Source organism: Anser cygnoides, chromosome 15, assembly GCF_040182565.1.
Source record: "Anser cygnoides isolate HZ-2024a breed goose chromosome 15, Taihu_goose_T2T_genome, whole genome shotgun sequence".
Classification (NCBI taxonomy): domain Eukaryota; kingdom Metazoa; phylum Chordata; class Aves; order Anseriformes; family Anatidae; genus Anser; species Anser cygnoides.
In genome coordinates, this window is record NC_089887.1 from 9,867,435 (window position 1) to 9,886,214 (window position 18,780).

The window sequence follows — 18,780 nt, forward strand, 5'->3', positions numbered from 1 at the left end:
TTTTGTGCTTCCTTTCAGATATTCCTTGGAAACTCTGAATATAAATGTTTGCTTTCAGAGGAAACATAGGCAGAAGAAAAAAAAAAACAAGCCGGCACTCCTTAAAGGCCGTAGGGGCTTGCCACTTGAGACGACTCACATTTTCCCCCAAGCCCAGCAGGCTCTGCTCCATCTAGACCTTGACAAGCCCAGGGAGCTCGCCCACACTGACAGCATTTCCTTGGGGAATATTTCATACGCTTGCAAAATAAACAGCCACCTCCTCACAGCAACACGAGGCACGCACGCATGCCTCCACACAAACCAGGCACATGAGAGACCTTGTGCGTACAAAACCCCCAGCATCCAGCTGCGTTTTGGCAAAAGCCTTCAGTTAAAAGCTCGGCCTTGATGAGCTCTTTAATAAAAGGTTCATCTTTGAGACACCCAGTGTAAAAATTTTCAGGGAGAAACTTTCTCCATTTTTTTTTCTCCCTGTTAATAAAGGGAGAAAACATTGACAACCTTCGAAATGAAAAAGGATTTTTTTCAATAAAAGGATTTAAAAAAAAAAAAATCCCCACACAGGACACCTGCCGGTACGCCCCCTCCCTCAGCGAGGGATGCCGCCCAAGCCCCCCTCAGCCGCCACGTTCCCGCCCTCCTCCGCCAGCGCCTCAGGCAGCACCGCCTCGCCGCCATTCGCCACCCGAACCCCCGCCCCGCCCACCGCGCATCCCGATTGGCTGACGGGCGCCATGAGGCAGGACCACCAGGCTCATGTCCCCCCGCGGCCGCGCTGCGCATGCGCGCTGTTGGTGCAGTGGGGGCCATGGCGACGGTGGTGGAGCTCAAACAAGGTGGGGGCGGGACTGGTACGCCGTGGGGGCCCTGAGGGCTTTAGCTGGGGGGTGTGGCGTGTTTGGGGTCTTTGGTTTTGTCTGTAACGATCCCCGTGTTGTTAGGAGCGGTATAGCCACGGGTGTATGGGTATCCTGTGTTAATTTCCTTGTGAGCGTGCTGAAACTGTGGTGGTGGTGGTGTGGGGTTGGGTCTCCTGGGACGCGCCTGGCTTTATGTTCGCTGGTTTCTTGTGGTGACAGCCCTAAAGGAGGCGTTGGAAAAAAGAGGTGTCCTCGGGCAAATAAAAGCTAACATCAGAGCTGAAGTCTTTCACGCGCTGGATGACCAAAGCGAGCCCCGGCCGCCGCTGTCCCCTGAAAATCTCCTCATCAACGAGCTCGTCCGGGAGTACCTGGAGTACAACAAGTACAAGTACACGGCGTCTGTGCTCACCGCAGGTAGTGGGGCTGGGCTTCGGCTTTGTCACCGCTGTGGTGGGTTGTCACTGTGATTTACTGAGTAATTGCATTACGAAGTTAACGAGTGGGAACGAAATGCTCCATCTCTTTTTCCCCTGGAAATAAGTAAGCCATGAACGTATTCTCCACCACCTTATTCGCAGCAGTAAGCCAAATCATCCCTTTAGTTTTCAAGAAAACATGTTCTTTGCTGCTTATCCTTGAGATAAATAGTATTTACATTGACAAAACTGTTGATGCAAGAGCAAGAAAGTTTGCTAGCAACCTGCAAAACCAAAATAGCTTGCTTTTGTATTGGAGAAAATGGCTAACTATTTTTAAAGCATGTATCACAATTTTCTCATTGGCATTTGGATGAAATTAAAAAAAAAATGAAATCCTGCAAATGAAAAAAAAATCTTTGAAGAATAATCTAAAGTAATGTATTAAAGTAGTTAATAGTCTGGATTACAGCAGTTCCTGCATTTAAACTGTCAGAAATGTGATTAGATGTCCTTACATTTAATCGTCATTGTCCTTACAATCTAATCCTTACATACAAAAAAAGATATGAAGAAGGACCCTATTTTTGAACAACTGCAGTTAATTGTTACTGGCTGTACTAAAATACTAATAATTGAGAGCTACAACATTTAAATGGTAGCTATAAATTAGGTGGTACAGCATATAGTTACGTTTATACCTATTGCTAATTTGTATTTGAAACTTGAAGTTTTGTAATTGTGCTTAGATGTAGTAATCACATTTGCTATATAAGAATTTAATGTTTTCATACTATTAAAATTACAGGCGCAAAGGTTCATCTCAATGAGAAGAGGGAGTGGAGACAGTATGTGTTAATGGATGGAATCAGTTTGACAACAGTACTTCTTTAGAGGAAGTTGTTTGCCTGATTAATTCATCTTTATACTGTAAACTTTAATATTTTTGTGATCTACCTTTAGAGTGAGGATAAAAACTGCAATATGCCATTTTAAATTATATTAGTACAAAACAGTAATACTTGTGTTCCCTGAAATTACTGTATAGGGTTAGAGAGAAATAGTCTAAAACTGAGGTGAGTGGTCTGATTCTTTTGAAGTCTCATGAGTAGCATTGAAAAGTTAATTGGTGACGCTTTTTTTTTTTTTTTACCAGTCTTAAGAATTGTGGGGAAATTTCTTTTCCAGAAGCTGGCCAGCCTGAAGTGCCCTTGGATAGACAGTTTCTTGTCAAAGAGCTGAACATCCTTGAAGATGCAAATGCAAAATCAGTGTAAGGATTGATTTTGGAATGCACAGTATATTCTGTTCTGCGTATATTTCCCCTTAGTGTTTGTGTAAATCACATATAAACATTCTTACCAACTGAAATGTGACTATATCACGTGCCTGCTCTAATATGCTGGATTCAAACTCACAGTTTCAAACATGGGGCCATTTTCAAACATACTCCAAACTACAATTAAATTCTATGAACGCTATAGAATGCATTCTACAGCTAGTGTACTTGCATACCAAAAGACAAGTCTCTTAGCCCTATAGTCTTTCCTTTAGTCAGAAGCAGAAAACATGTTCTTTGCATATCAGCAAGTTGATTTGTAGAGCAAGAGAAAGATAGCATACGCTGAGATTAGATATAAAGTCACAGTGTTCTGATACAACTACATTCATGAGCTAGGGTGTTAAGCAGGTATAAACATCTCCAATGGGTCTCCTTAGTTTGGTCTCAAAAGAATCTGCCTCAGGCTTTTAGTAAAAATCAAATCTGGGGTATGCGGTGGTATTGTGGGCTCCAGTGCAATCCTCTGTATTGCATCAGTGAGAACGTGGCTCTGTGTTCATGTGCTAAGCATGCTCTGGTTTGTCCTATAGGAGCGAGCTGGAGTTTAGTTGAGAGTGTCTCTTACTGCAAGCTTTTTGGGAGAGTGGTGGTCCTCAGAGGGAGCTTAGGTCTGTGCTTATTTATATAATTACACCTGGCATAATGTATTTAAATAATTAAAGACATCTGAACATACGTTAAGAGTGAACATTAAGGTCTAAGAACTTAGGAGGAAAGGGTGGTTTTATTAGTGCTCAGTATTTCATTGGCTGCTTTTACTTTTCTGTCTTGAGCAGACCTCTCTTGTATGGAATTATATGTCATTTCTTACGTGGTGGTAAAGAAGAAAGTACCCAGAGTATCCTTCTGAAAGGGTCTTTACTGAGTTATCCAAGGCAGAACCTTGGTAAACCACCTACTGAGAGAAATCAAAAAGGTAGGTGTGGGAATGCAGTCATTTTTGCAGAAGTTTGGTTTGCGACTAGATTTTCTATGAGACACATGTGCCTATAACTACATAATCATGCAGATGGACACAGGGTACTTTTGAACTGAGACCTTTTTTATTAAAAAAAAAAAATTCTTCAGTAGAACAGTGTTTACACCTCAAAATACCATTGAACTCTGTGACCTGACCATAAGCGTTGCTCGTATATTTGTTTAAGAAAAGTCATACTATATCCAGTTCGTTGATTTCTAAAACTAGCTCTGTGTGTTTCTTTGAATAAGCATCCAACTTAAACAAGCTTTTAGGCCTGCTTATCTTCTGCTGGTAAGCTAATTGGACAGCTTGTACACCATAGAAATCTGATTGCCCTCAGAAATGCTTGACTGGCCTTCAAATGTGTCAGTAGTTGAACTTTCATTCTAATATGGAAAGATATGTTATTTAAAAAGGCATTTTTAAAAATTGGAGACAGCAAAACTTGTATAAATTTTCAGCAGTGCAAAGTACTGTGAAGCTCCTGTTACCTTGCAGTAGCTGTAGCTATTTGTTAGTTGCTAGAGGGAAGGGGAAAACCCTAATTATTTAGCTTTATTCTGTTAAGTCTTTTGGACTTCTAAAGACTGAAAACTCATTTAAATTGAACAGTTGTGCTTATTAGTAAATAGTGGAATATCTGTTACACCATTTATGCTTTTAGAAACAGAGATTTACTGCTGCAGTTGCTGGTAAAGTCCAGAACATACTGATAACCCAATTCTCAGTATCACAAAACTCATCTACCAAATTTTTTCCCCATTTTCCTAAAAGTTAAACTGGCCAAATTGTACTTCTTAATGCTGCTGCAAATCTGGAAAGGGTAAGGGAGAGATAGTCTTATCACATTGGGAATTTAATACAGGAATTTAACCCAAATTCTCAGTAAAATATATTAAATACTGTGCATATCTCTTTGTTTCTCATCTATTCTAATTTCATTTCTATAGAGCATTCTTAATTCTTTAGCTGTCAATTCTGCATATGGGCACGCATGTTTTCTACAGATGTAATTCACTTTGACTTCACTTCTCAACAGTAGAACACTGCTAGATTTTTTCCCTTTCTGGTCTGCTCTTTGCTGGTTTAGTATTAATACTGCCTAAGCTATAGAACGAAAGGGATTGGTAGTTCATTTTTTTCCTTAAAAGAATCTGCTTGGCATATTACTTCACTTTCTACTCAGTGGGAATTTGGGCCATTGAGTACTATCATGTTACTAGTAATAGTATTATCAGCTATTGCTTTTGTAAAAAAAAAAAAAAAACTGAGGTCGGGGTTATTATTAAAACATCTAAGAAGCGTGAGAAAAGTACTGAATAAGCACCTTTTCTTAATTCATGGATACAATATTGTTACCCTTCTGCCAGAAGGGGGGGCTGAAGAAGTAAAATTTCATTATCAAAACTGCTATAACTGATCTTGTTGTTAGAAAATTCTTATTCCTATCAGATTTGTTTATTTTTTTTTGTAATAAATTCAGTACTATAGACAAGTCTTAGACAAGACTTTTTTGAATAAAATTTTGTGCCTCAGTTTCAAACTTGAACTTATGTATGGTCATCTTCCCCTGTTGACTCCAACACAATTCCACAAAGGGATAAATTGCTTAGAGTTGGTTACAAGACAGGATTAATCATAAGGCATGACAACATGTTGTCTTTGAACTAAACAAACATATAAAAGTAGACTTGTAATATTTTTAACCTTTAAGTTACTATAGTCTGAAGTTACTTTCTGCATGTGTTTGTGTTTATGGAATGTTAGTGGAGACACGAAGGCTGAACTGGGTTTAAAATACCCCCCGAAGTGTATTTAAAATACTAACTACCTAGCTGTTTTAACTAGGGTGCATACTAAGGTATTCAAGTCCATTCATCTACACGACGTTCACAATCTCATATCTAACATCTATCTTGCTTTTCATGTTAGAAATTGTCGTGCTTATGTTGCTGAATGACTATTCCAATAAACTGGTACAAAGGCTGGGGGATCCCGATACAGATTGTGCAATTTCATGTTTCTGTTAATTGATTTATTAAAGCTGATTTGAAGCTGTCTACAGTCTAATCTTTTGTCATGCAAAGCTCTTATCTCATACAGTTGTATGGAAAAAATGTATTTATAAAGCTGCCTGAGCTTCCTATGATGATATTCTATATCAAAGTTCATGATGTAGAAAGTAACACGTATCTTTGGTTCTCCAGATGTGTGAAAACATTTTTGTCTGTTTCATTTTTAGATAGAATTCCAGAACCAGGAAGGATGGCCGGCACCAGCATTGAAGAGCCCCTTGTTTTACAAAGTATAAAAAGATGATATCTTTCATATATTCATTTCTCATGTAAAGCTCTTTGAGAGTTAATTTATGAAATTCTTCTTTAAATTTCTTCATTATTTCCAGTGGGACCATTTCATTTTGTTAGAGCTACCCATGAGACATAAAGATGGGGTCTTACTTGCTGCCAATGAAAAAATGTTAGCAAAGGCCTTTTTCGTCCAGTGCTAATAGAAGGAAAACTGTATCTGAAGTCAGATTAATCGAGCCTGTGTCTAGAATTGGGCCTAAAAATACTCATTTTATAAAAATAAAGACTTACTGGATAATTTATAATTTCTGCACTTCTATTATTTTATGTCTTCACATGTCTTTCCTGGTTTCTGATTTTTTTTCTTAGTTTTATTGTGTTTGGTATTTTGAAAGAATTCAAAATAAATATTTTAATGATTCTTCATCATTAAGAAGCAGAAGAAGCTGCTACTTTACGATAAGCATGGGAAAATGAATTTGAAAATAAAAGTGCTTTGGAGGAATAGTTGTTTTTATTTCTCTGGAAAGGGGGACTATATTTATCTTCATGCCAGCAAACAAACGAGGGTAAGCCTTTTCCAGCTGGAGTTGCTATAAATTGTATGGTGTAACACTAAATATACGGGAGGGAGAGGAACTTTGTTTTTTTCCCCAAATGACATGAAAGTCAAAGTCAGGCAAAGTTAAAAATAAAAATAAAGTTGATAATAGATTACTGATTCACATAACTTTTTTAGCTGAGGTATTTATATATTTTGAGATAGCAGACGCAGACCTTGTACAAGTACATCAAAAATACCAGGTTATCTATTTTCCTTTTTTTTAGATAAAATTTATACATCTTAATTTTTCAGTGGTACTAAGAGGAGTTTTGTGTAAATAAAATTTTAGGGTTGAGTTCCCAAAAATCCTTAAATTGTTAAATAAATGGTACAGTAAGTGGGGAAAAAGGAAGAGAACATACAGTTTGCAAATGTTAGTGAAAGGACCCTGAGTTTTACAGACTCTACAAAGTTTTGCCTTAGTTATCATTTGGACCAATTAGCATTATAGGTGTTTTTTTTTTTTGTTTTGTTTTGTTTTTTATAAGCAGCCAAGGCACTACTTTAATGTGAAAGTGCAGAGAACCATTATGGCTTTAAAGGAAGCTGCATTTATCCATTTCAAGCCGTAGGAGAGAGCTCATCACCTTTGACTGGCAATGCTGCCAGCTCCCTGTTTGCTTATTTATAAGTATCTCAGGACTGTTTCCAATAGGAGAGGACTTGTGTTGCAAATTTATCTTAATCAAATCCATCTTTAAGTCTTGTGTCGCTTTGCATCAATTATTATTGACTACTGGGTCAAGCAAGCAAATTTATTTCTGTATGCCCTCAATGTTTGCTGTGTTAACACCACTATCACATCAACTACTTAGCTGAAGAGCCGTCTCTGTAAAAGCCCAACCATCATGGGAATCTGCCTCAATACAGAGGCTCTTTCCTGACAAGCTAGTGCAAATTACCATTCTATCTCTTCATTTCTGTCTAAAAATAAAGTAGAAAAATGGTCTTTAAGCTGTTATTTACAAATCACCTTGATTTTGGAATGAGCTGAAAGTGCCTCTGAGAAGTTCCAAAAATGAACCTTTACAGAATGCTGGTATGATTGATCTGGCCACAGAAATCCCTGATTTTTTAACTTTGGTTTTCCAGAGGATAAATGTTTGTCCATAACCTATTTTTATGTTTCTCCATAACCTAGTGAGTCAAATTATTATCCATGTTTGGAATGCGAATTGTCTTTTCAAGGGCAAGGAAAATGCCCTACTGGAAAACACAGAAGCAACCTTCTATGCTATGCAAATCTTCCCGTGTAACCAAAGCCATTGCGTCTGCTTTCTGTCTTCCTACCATAGATCATACAAAAGCTGCTCAGGTGTCATGGAGCTCCTTGGGAAAAGGACTTGTAACAGCTGATATTAAAAATAGGAGAGGACAAAGGGAAGCTTGGTACTTGACCTTCCTCAAGAACACAGCTCAGCATGCTCATGGTCTCCACAGTCATGAAAGCAGAGGTTGTTACAAGGGTGTGCTTCATTAAGCTTTGAGGTAAAGGTCTGTATTTGGTGTATTTGAAATCAGAGCAGAAATTTGTTTAAGATAGAAAGAAATCTCAGAACTGTTTTCTTTGGGAAGTACAGCTTCTGTCCGCTGTTCAAGATTCTGTGCTAGTATGGGAGCAGGAGTTGTTGTGTCTGCTCTCTTGTGCGACATGCGTTTCACCTAATTCTCTGATACCCTCACAGTACAAATTTGGAGTTTTGGAACAATCTCTTGTTCTAAAGTAAGGTCATTGTACGAGCAAATTAAATTAAAGTGTATTTCCCATGGTATTTATTTGTACAATGAAGCTTTGAAACATGCCTGAAAATATACTAGTCTAATCATGTTATTAATGGTCTAGTATTTATCCTGACAGTATATAAAATATGAGAGCATCTTTCAAGATGTGGACATGTAGTGAGTCCTATGAATGACAGACTGCCTTTACTTGCTCGAGTAAGAAGAGGAAGTGCAAATCCTGTACATTATGGATGCACTTGCAAAAAATCATTCCTTAAAAGTTTAGACCAGGTCAGCCAGTATTTAGATGAAAGTAATTCAAAATCCTTGAGGAGCGGGTTCAGATTTTAGATGAAACTTCCATCTAGGTGAGCACATACAAAAAATATTTTCTCAAATAATTTAAGTTCTGTATAGCTTAATTACAGTCTGTAATGTCTTGCATTAACTGCCTTTATTCTTTCTACTGATAACCAGAACATGAGAAAAAGATGTAAGGATTTAGAAGTTCCGCATTTTTAATGAGTTAGAACACTGTGAGCGTTCTTTTTTGGAGTTAGAACACTGTAAGACTGTTAGGCAGGGGAATTATGTTAGGAGAGGCTGTTCTTCGTCTGTGTGTGATATCAAAAGTGAAGGTGGCAAGGAGTCAGGGGAGTTTGTTGTGGATATCAGATCTGGAAAGTACTTTGGAAGAACTTGACCCACAAGTTTAAATACAAAAAAACAAAAAACAAAAAACTTTAAAACCAAATTTTTGCTCTCCCCTAAAATCAGAGGAAACTCTGTGTATATGCTCGACAGCATCAGTGCTGTTGCAGAGGTATTAGTTTCTGTCATGCATGGGGGAATTATTTTTCTAGGTTTTATCAACACGCCCCATGGAGTCAGTTACACTTTCCTTCCTGAGTGCCCTTCAAATCAAGCTGAATCTTGGTGTCAGTTGATCAGTTTTCCGGAGGAGTGATTAACATTTGGTGATTATGTTTAGGAAGAGAAAACCAAAAATATTTGTTCACGCTCTGAGAGACACCCTTTCAGTAGCAGCTGGTGTCAACTGATCTAGAATCAACCTCTCTGCCTCACGTACTTCACTTAACCTGGATCGAGCATCAAGCACAAAGCTTAACGTTAAGCAGTTTCTTACTATTCTGCCTCATCAGACTACTCCTGTGGTTAATTGTTCTAGTTTGATGCAGACTGTCCCTCCTATTGCAAAAGTACATCTTAACATACTGCTATTATACTTCCTAGTTCTAATTATGTCAGCTTAGAGAAATATGGTTGATAAACTTTGGTAAAATCATTTTTAAACAAAAATGCTTACCTGACACGTTATTTAAGAAACTAACACATCATCACACGGGCTTTTCTTTTTTTCCCTCCGTTGTTTTCAGTTTACACAGTGTTGAGGTAGCTGAAAAACTCATTTCTTTCCTTCCTGAGTCCTCTTTTTTTCTGAGTACAATGTTTACTGGGAGAATTCAGCATGGAGATATTTAAGGGCAGGCTTTATTTTTTCTAGAAAAGCAATTAAAATAAATAAATTAGGAGGAGGGGTTAAGTAAAGCTTATTTTGCTGTCCCAAAAGCATCATCCACTGGGACTCCACAGCTTTCATTCTGATGCAACTTTGGTTTAAAAACTACTGCAGCACTTGGGAAACTCCAACCAGGCTATTTCATTAGTATATTCTTACGCTGACTTTTAAGTGAAGGATGGAGGCCAGGCTAGGCTTATCAATTCCTACCCCACATGGCTTGAAAGTGCAACTGTTTCAGTCCCAGCAGTAATGTTTTTTTAGTTTGCAGCTCAGTTTAATGTCACATCATATATCATCCTCCACCACTGCCTCTGCTAAACATACTACTCAGGCAGCAAGCCTGCGTGTGCACATGCAGTGGTTTGCAAACCAGCAGGAATAATTTCCACTCCTTTTTAAGCTACTATTAAAATGCATCTGGTTTTGTGAAACAGCTGTGTGGGTTTAGAAGGAGCTTCTTAGGATAACTTTGACGAATGCTGAAATGATCATACTTTTCAGGGGATCCCCTCGCGTTTCAGTATTTTCTGTTCATTATACTCCTATTTAAAAGCTAAGCTTGCAACACAAAAACTGCAAATAGAATAGGGTCAACTCTGCAGTGAGGAGCTTTCTGCTAACAAGGGTGAGTTTCTTGGATTGACGTCCTGGGTATCATTTCCCCTGGCTTCCTTCCAACACAGTCACATGTGCATCAGTCTGATACGACCCTGCTGCCTTTCCAAACCTGTAAGGGCTTTGCCAGGCTGTGGGGCAGCCCCACGTCTCATGAGGCAGTGGACACTGCCACTCCACTTGAGCACAACTTGCTGGAAACATGCAACTGGGTTAGCAAATTGAGTCTTCTCCGGCTGAGGCTTCTCATGATGTCCACAGCTGGTACTTCTGCAACGTGGTGGGGAAGGAGCACCGATGCACTTCCCCTCTCTCCTGTTTGACCAGATTTGTTCACCACTGGCCAGCACTAGAAGCAGGGTTTGTTGGTCTGTCACACCTGCAAGCACTGGTACTTCCACAAGCGACACCCGAGGTTTTCAGCTCAGCCTCCCCTCAGAGGTATTTTCCTAGGATGCCAAGACCAATATGATTCTCATCCATCTTCCTCAGGAGGGCTTATTTTTCAGAGAAGACCGGATTGTTGATGTCAAGAGAAATTATTTCACCCAGGACTGTGCTCTGATCCTTTGGGTATACACCATATTTAGCCTGGTGCTGAGAGGGGGTTGTTTCGGTATTTTGTGTTTGGCACGTTGATGGGAATTCCTAGAGGATCCTAGCTTTCCCTTTTTGGGATGTCTCCATCCACAGGTCTCACTGCACAAGGCTGTTGGCTACTTGCTGCGGGAGGAGGGGGGACAGCTGGCGACTGAAGGTTTCGGGGGTGTGAGAGAGGTTTGACAAGGACCAGATCCCTCCCTAGCCCTGGCAGGTCTGGCTCCACGCACCCTGTCCTCCTCTCCCCCCCGGCACGCAGTGCCTGCTGCCTGCTCTTTCCACTGCATCCCAGCGACTGCTCCCCCTCAGCTATTTATCACTTCTCTTCTTCCTTTTATGGACAGAGGGAGGTATTTCTTATATATGAAAAAGTATTTACAGTGCTTTCTCGGGAACTGAGCTGAGCACAGGATGGCAAGAGAAACTTTGGCAAATGTGCTGGGGAGCTGGGAAACATCCCTCTTACTCCCCAGGGGCAAAGGAGGCTGACACCAGCCCCAAGCTCTGAATGTCACACAAACACCCAGAGACCCTGCTGTGTTAGGAATAACCCCCCTCTGCCAAGCAGCTCCTCAACTCGGGAACACATCCTAGCTCCAAGAAAAGGCACTGACGGTGGGTGGGAAACCTCCTGTGTCCCATGGGACTGGGATCTGCCCTTTGTGCCTGGTGGGGGGCCACAAGGGGCAAGGATGCTGCCGAGGCAGGAAGGAGTTAAATTGTCTGTTTGGCCAAAGAGTTGCACCCCCAGAAACAAGCAAAAGCTCCAAACTTGAGGGTTTGGGCTACCCCCTGATGCTTTCCTTAAAGCCAGGGATGCCAGACCCAGCTTGGCTGAAGGGCAGCTGGGGACAGGGGAAGCAGCCCAGGGTTAGGCCCTGCTGGGAATGAGCTCCTTGGCTGAGGCTGGGTTTTTTAACCCAGGTACTGGGAGGATTTTCCAGCAGGACGTGGTTTACAGGGCCCCTCCCCACTGACAAGATTCTCCTCCTCTATATAGGGAGGTTGAGAAGGCGGCGAGGACTTGGACTGTCCCGGCTGGTGGCTGTACAGGTTCCTGACTCTCCAGTTCCCTCCCTGCCTTAATCAGACGCCTGTGAGTACCTGGGGGGCCAGCACATCTCTGCTGGGAATGGGGCTGGGGGCTCACTGTGCTGGGATGGAGTAGGGCAGCGACCTGAGTATGGTGCTACTTTGCAAAGACTTTCAGTGAATGAACCTGCAGAGAGCATACGAATTAGAAATAGATCTACCAGACACGCTCAAGTGGTTTATCCTGTCTATTACTAATGGGGTTCTGTTCAAAATGTGCAAGAGGCAGCACATGTTGATGATCTAGCTTGGTCCTTAGTCACTTCTGAATTGAGCCTTGAAGGTGCTGGCTGAGGAGCAGTGGTCGTGCTCTGAGCCAGCAGCAAGGCAGCCTGCAAGGTGCCACACACTGTCGGGCAGCAGCAGGTACGTGCTGCAAGGACGCATCATAGGGACATTCGGTATGGAAGAAACCTGCTAGCCTGAGCAGCTGACCTTCTTTAAGTATTTCTGCTTTTACAGTGCACTTCCTAAGCTGCTTAATGAAAGTAAACCAAATAATATAATTAGCCTTCCAGTTTTCTGTTCTTTAAACAGGAAAAATGCTTAAAAACTAGGAGAAGAAATGGAAACATTTTTACAAAAATACCTATTACATTTGTGCATTTTTAATACGCTGGAAATAATTTTTAAGTGAACTAATCTGATAATTCACTGAACTAGACTAATTTAAGTGACTTCAAATGCAACTTATGCCTTTTTTAAAGGGAAGATAAAGCAAACTTCTAACTTGAACAAAATATTGTGAGTAAATTAAGACGACAGTAGATGGCAGTATAGAAAACAGCTTCAGTGTCATCCCAGAAGTTCACTGGCTACTCTCACATACATATTTATATATGTGTATGCACACACAAACATGTGGATATATATGTGAGAGGTGTACATATATGCTTATAATTAAGAAAAAATTTGAGATATTTTAAATACAAGGCAAATCAGAAGTTTCATCATTATTATATAACATATACATCTCAATGAAATCTTTTCTGAAATACACTTGTTTAAAAGCAAGCCCACCTTCTCTTTCTCTCAAGGTCTTGCCCTGGCAGGCAGCTTGCAAGAAGATGCTGTGCCCGGTCCCACTTTCCAAACCCCCAAAGCTCTCAGTTCCCATAAACCACTAACAGAGGCTAACAGGATGAAACCCCGGAGGGCAAAGCACTTAACTAAGTAGTCCCTTCAATTACTGCATGATACTCCTCTGGCTGCATTCGCTTAGATGTAAACAATGATTTTTATTATCTCATTTGCAATTGACACACTAGTCCCTAAAAGGTATTTGTTTTGAATTTGTTATCATTACATTTTTGCGGAACAGCTAGTATTGAGGAGAACATGGCCATATATGGAAGCATGCATAGATGTACGCAGGGGATCCAGGCTCTTTATAACTCACTGAGAATTAATAGTTGCAAATCTCTTGGCTTTTCTTTCAAGTATGTTAATTTTAGAAGAAGCAAAGAGCAAAAGGTAGCTTTCCAACTTGTGCGTAGTCCAGCTAAAATATAGATTATTTATGAATTCTAATGAGCATGCAGAATCTGATTTACTTCATAGAATGACATTTGAGGGTATTCAAAATAGCTAGTATTTTCCAGAGGAAGGAATCTATCCCCACAGAATGCAGTTCAAGTCTCTTTTTTTTTCCTTTATTTTTTCTTTCAGTTTATAACAGATAATAAAGTGGACTGATTTCTCTGGACCTATCAAGTGTCTTATCATAGTTCTTATTGACTTGCATTAACAGAGATGAGCACACCTGATAGGAGGCCAAGTCACATGCAGACAATTTGATTGAAGTGCTCAGAGAATGTATTAAAAACCAGCCCTGTGAAATTACTGAAAATGTTCTCTCTTAAAATACAGACTTTCCCTCTTCCCTGGTTGAACAACATTAATAAAATAGTACTGACAATAACTTCATGTTCAGATCAAATTGTCTGTGATGACAGAAAGAATTTGAGGGGTGGTCCCAGTGGCCAGCAAGAAGAAGCAAAGGGCCAGAAGGGATTGTTAACAGTGCTCATGACAAAGCTAACTGTGCCGGGGAGCCAGGTCCCAAACGAAGGTCAAAAGATCAGGATTCATGCCTAGAATTTATTTAGTTATTTATTCCCTTTCCCCAAAATAATTCCTGAAAATAATTCACATGCTTGGTTATATGTTCCTCTGTTCTAATAACTCTTCCCTGCACAGCTGTGATAAGCTTTTATACTGACATTCACAACCTGCAGAGGAAGGGAGAAGTGTCCTTTATATTCTCGTTAGGACAAAAGCATTCCCTTTGAGCTCTGACCCAGGAGGCAATTCTGCTTGGCCATTAACCTTTTAATTAAAGTGCACTTCCTGGAGATATTTATACTTCATCCTTGGAATAATATACTCAGGAAAAACTAATTGTAAAGACAGCATTCAACTTCTGTTACTGACATTATAGGGGAAAGGACAGTGAAAATCAGCAGGATATATCTGCCGCAGGGCAGTAGAAAGTGGAATAGAAAATAACCTATGGAAGTATGCATGGCCCTGCATATGTGCACATTTGGAATTTAGACAAGTATAGCAAATGCATCCAGTACTTGGTGTAATTTGTCATATTTCTGAGGCAAGAAACTTCATGTCAGTATCATTTTTGCCATTGCTTTTCCTCCTCCCTTCTTCAGGACAGCTCAGCTTTGAGTACAGAACAGGCTTTGCTCTTACTCAGATGATTTGGGCTAAGATTTACCTGAAATAATGGATGAGAACCTCTAATCACAGGTTTCCACTGGTATTAGTCTCCATTTCTCTTAGCCAGCCCTATGGATGAAACCCAGGGTCTGGCTAAGGGCTCAGTTTTGCCATCTCAGGGAATGTTCCCAATGGGCAGTCATGAGTCTTTCCCCTTGGACCATGTCTCCAGCATCAGCCATGTGCTGGAGTGCAGTACAGCCTAGATCAGAGATGGTCCTGCAGGTTTACTTCTGATTTTGATTAAGAAACTTCAGCAGCTCGTTAGTTAAATGCCCAGCACCTCTCTAGGACAAATCCAGTCAAGTCTTTGGGGCCCATTTTCTACCCCTTCTATCTAGAAACCCTTTATAACTGAATTTCCTGTTACTACAGCTGTACTCAGCTACTACTCAAATGTCATCCTCAGATTCCAGGTATCATTCATGAAAACTTTTTAGAAAAATCCATGTTTTTTCCTAATCATGTTTCAGAGGAGTTACGTGGCTCAGACTAGATATTCCTAGTTTCTTGTAGAGGGTCTGTTCTTGCCATGTTTAAACTAGTATCCACAGGATCGTATTGTACTATGAACAGTCAAGTATAGTGCTTAGATCTAGGAATAAAAACTCTTTTCCAAGCTTCGCAGTTTGCTCCACCTCTTAGGCCTTATAACCTCACCTCATTTTCAAAAAGACCAAATTTAACCACAAGAGCGTGCAAAAATTTCTACTCACAGGAAGAAGTAGAACCTAATAGAATACAGGCAGACTAGCTCTCAGTATCATTCTGGGACCTGCAGAGGATGTTTGTAAAGCTTTGTTTTGGCTATAGGATGTAACAAGAAAAGGAACTCTCTCTTGGTCCCTGGGCAACAAAACAGCAAAGAACTGTTGGGTTGTCCCACTGGTGACGTGCTCTGTAGCAGGTTTCATCTTCAGTTGGGTTTTTAAGGTAAGCGTTCAGAATGATTTCCACCACCATCATCTTTGGGCAGCCTCAAAGTAGCAAGATGAGACTCCGTGAAACCCAGCTCTGCAGTTCAGTCTAGTTTTTGGTGGCAGCAATACCAAATTCCAATCAATTTGGATGCAATGCCACTTGGCACTTAGCCAAAGGCAGCAGGATCCAGCCTTTCAGCATGACTACGTAGCTCTCTCTTCTGGCCCTATGGCAACCCAAAATCCTCCCACCCCTCTGTAGCAGTTCCTTACGTGCTGCTGGGGCATGGGGTGGAGAACGTGCCTTGCCCACTGCTACCGCAGCAGGAGCAGAGAGGCTGTGGCAGGCTCCTGCTGCTCCCTGAAGCCTGCTCTTGGAGCTGCAGCTCTGTCCAGCCGGCTTCACCCTGCAGCCGCCAGCTGGAAAGCTCAGCTGAAGAGAATACCATCTCCATTATTGGAACTGTGCGGCTCTACCAGCCCTCTTGGCAAGGAGGGAACATTTTCTGCCTTAATCCACACAGAGGTCAAATAGTTTCCTCTTGGAGCTCTCTTCCAAGAATCTCCTGGGAGCCTGCAAAGGGCCACATCTTGCAGAGCTCCCTCACTGGGACTTGACAGCAGAGAATGCCGTGCATGGGCAAGTGGTGAAGCACAGAACCAAGCTGTTAGGATCTGCCTCCCATTTACCCACCTCACCACCTACATCGTGTGCTCATCGATGACCTGAGTAAAATCTCCTCTTAGAGTTTTTCAGACTAGGTGGCTCTAGAGCAATCATATGTAAAGGAAAGATGGATTTTGTTACATGAGAGCATTGTCAAGGGAGTTTAAAGAGTCAGGGCTTCTGATTTCCACAGGGATATCAGCTAACCCTTTCATGTGCCTCTAAAATCCTAGTTTTGTTTTTAAGCTTTAGGTCACCTTCTGCATGATCCATGCTTCTCTCTCAGACCCCTCACACAGCCTGGCCTTGCAAAAAATATTAATCTGTGGAAAGGCTCTGGAGACAAATACTTGGAAATCACTCTCCAATACTCCCTGAGTACAGGGTGTCCATTTGGCCACATACCACAGAGCTGGGTCTTTACAAATATCATTCTGCTTATGGGTTGATTGCAGACATCTTTAGCATTCAGTTCTCCAAAGTCCCTCAAGATTTGTGTTTGTCTGAATACTGTAAATATTAAATTCACTCTCAATAAGGAAATGAAAAAGCCTCTGTCTCCTGGTGATGTTTTTCTCAGCCATACTCTTCCGCGCTCTCCGCAGCTGCCCTCTGCTCTGCTGCACAGCAGGTTTCCTGACTAGCACCATGCTTTTCCTGTCCTGTAGCAAACCACAAGACCTCTGTTTACCCCTTTTCTCATTGAGGGCTGTGTGTCCCACATGTAGGAACACTCCAGTGTTATCAGCCTACCTGCTGCAGCTGCATCCTGACTTGTAATGGCCAGTGCAGGAAAGAAGCTGCCTCCTCCCTCCCAACACAGCACAGCAGCCAAAACCCTCCCGTTACTCTCACCTGCAGAGCAGATACATCCAGCAGCTTTATCCAAGTCCAAATATCTAGTAACTTGTTTTATTTCTTTTCCCTGTCTGTCACGTGGTGGACATTATTTCTTCATAAATGATCAGCTCTCATTGTCTGAGCCACAGAAAGAAAATAATTCTAAATTACTTCTCCTTCAACAGCACTACTGATAGCAGTGGTTGGTTTTATTTTGGTTGGGTTTTGTGTCCTCTGAGTTTGCTTTCAAACATTAAGTTTTTTCCTTCTGATTTTCTCTTAATCTTTTTCTTCTCCAAATGAAATGATATTAGAGAGATTGGAAATAGTCCTTCACAGGAAGAGTTCATTTCTGTTCTTTCTGGAACACAGCCTGGGAACTGTTCTTCCACTAATTATTTCTTTATACTAGTATTTCGGTACACACCCAACAGTATTTGGGCAATGATAAATTTTGAATATATCTGAATTCAATTAACTTAGTGAATATATATAAATTCAACTAGCTTAGTGATGGGCAAGAGATGAGGCTGCAGGGAACTGTTCAGATGGTAGCCTTGGTGCAATCCTGACAGTCTAATTGCATAGATGCTAATTATGCCTTACTTTTCTCTCTGATCTTCAGTACGATATAAGCAAAATGAAGGTAATAAGCTCAGGTGTCCTCATTTGTTTTAGTTCTCTGAAGGTTTTGATTTAGATGATTTCAGTCATGGTAACATAAGAGTGGGACTCAGGTATCTAAGCACAGATTCTCTAAGGTATCTAAACTGGCACCCTAAAATATCTGCATGAAAATGTAGGATATGACACAGGACCTACAGGGCTTTGGATCTACCACATGGCACAGATTTGACAAATATCAGATTGCCTGGACCACCTCCATATTTACCTCCCTTTTAAAGCAGAATATTTTGCTTCCTCAACAGGTGACTACTGAGTCAAAATGGCTCAAAAACCTCTCAGCGATGATGAGAAATTCCTCTTTGTGGACAAAAACTTCATTAATAACCCACTTGCCCAGGCTGACTGGTCAGCGAAGAGACTGGTTTGGGTTCCATCAGAGAAACATGGATTTGAAGCAGCAAGTATCAAGGAAGAGAAAGGGGATGAGGTGACAGTTGAACTGACGGAAAATGGAAAGAAAGTGACACTGAGCAAAGATGACATCCAGAAGATGAACCCGCCAAAGTTCTCCAAAGTGGAAGACATGGCAGAGCTGACCTGCCTCAATGAAGCTTCAGTGCTGCACAATCTAAGGGAGAGATACTTCTCAGGTTTAATTTATGTAAGTAGAGACAAATGCACACATTTCTTATTGCATGCTACCATGTCCTGTCACGAACAAAGTGGACCCCAGCTGCTGTCAGGGATACAGTCCTGGTGTAACACAGCCATGCAAGTACACCTGCCTCAGCAACAGGACCTCAAACCAAAAATGTATCTAGTTGACTTTATTCTCCATTACTATTCTGCCTCTTTAATAATTGCTTCTTTATTCAACTAAATTAAAACGTGTGAAGGTTTCTTCCCCAAAGCTTGCTAATTCT

The 18,780-nt window shown here is 41.0% G+C and overlaps 2 protein-coding genes across 12 annotated transcripts in view; both read left to right on the forward strand.

Moving 5' to 3' along the window:
- Window positions 1-679: 679 nt before the first annotated feature.
- CEP20 (centrosomal protein 20) lies at window positions 680-6,399 on the forward strand. 9 transcript variants are annotated; one of them, XM_013176947.3, is made up of 6 exons: window positions 680-839; window positions 1,083-1,280; window positions 2,091-2,130; window positions 2,439-2,555; window positions 3,401-3,540; window positions 5,828-6,399. In XM_013176947.3, exons 1-6 carry the CDS (start codon window positions 785-787, stop codon window positions 5,902-5,904), a joined length of 627 nt encoding a protein of 208 aa, XP_013032401.3. In that variant the 5' UTR covers window positions 680-784; the 3' UTR covers window positions 5,905-6,399. The 9 variants fall into 9 exon arrangements, 7 of the variants coding, with proteins under 7 accessions (XP_013032401.3, XP_013032405.2, XP_047922328.2 ...); XR_007164190.2 differs by lacking the exon at window positions 3,401-3,540 and having other exon boundaries at window positions 2,471-2,555; XR_007164185.2 differs by lacking the exon at window positions 5,828-6,399 and having other exon boundaries at window positions 2,471-2,555.
- Window positions 6,400-11,960: 5,561 nt separating this feature from the next.
- MYH11 (myosin heavy chain 11) overlaps window positions 11,961-18,780 on the forward strand; it is a 60,710-nt gene continuing 53,890 nt past the window's right edge. For all 3 annotated transcript variants that reach the window (XM_013176933.3, XM_013176931.3, XM_013176932.3), the window contains exons 1-2: window positions 11,961-12,074; window positions 18,160-18,518. In XM_013176933.3, the coding sequence (XP_013032387.2) occupies window positions 18,177-18,518 (342 nt within the window). In that variant the 5' untranslated portion in view covers window positions 11,961-12,074; window positions 18,160-18,176. The remainder of the gene's footprint in view (window positions 12,075-18,159; window positions 18,519-18,780) is intronic.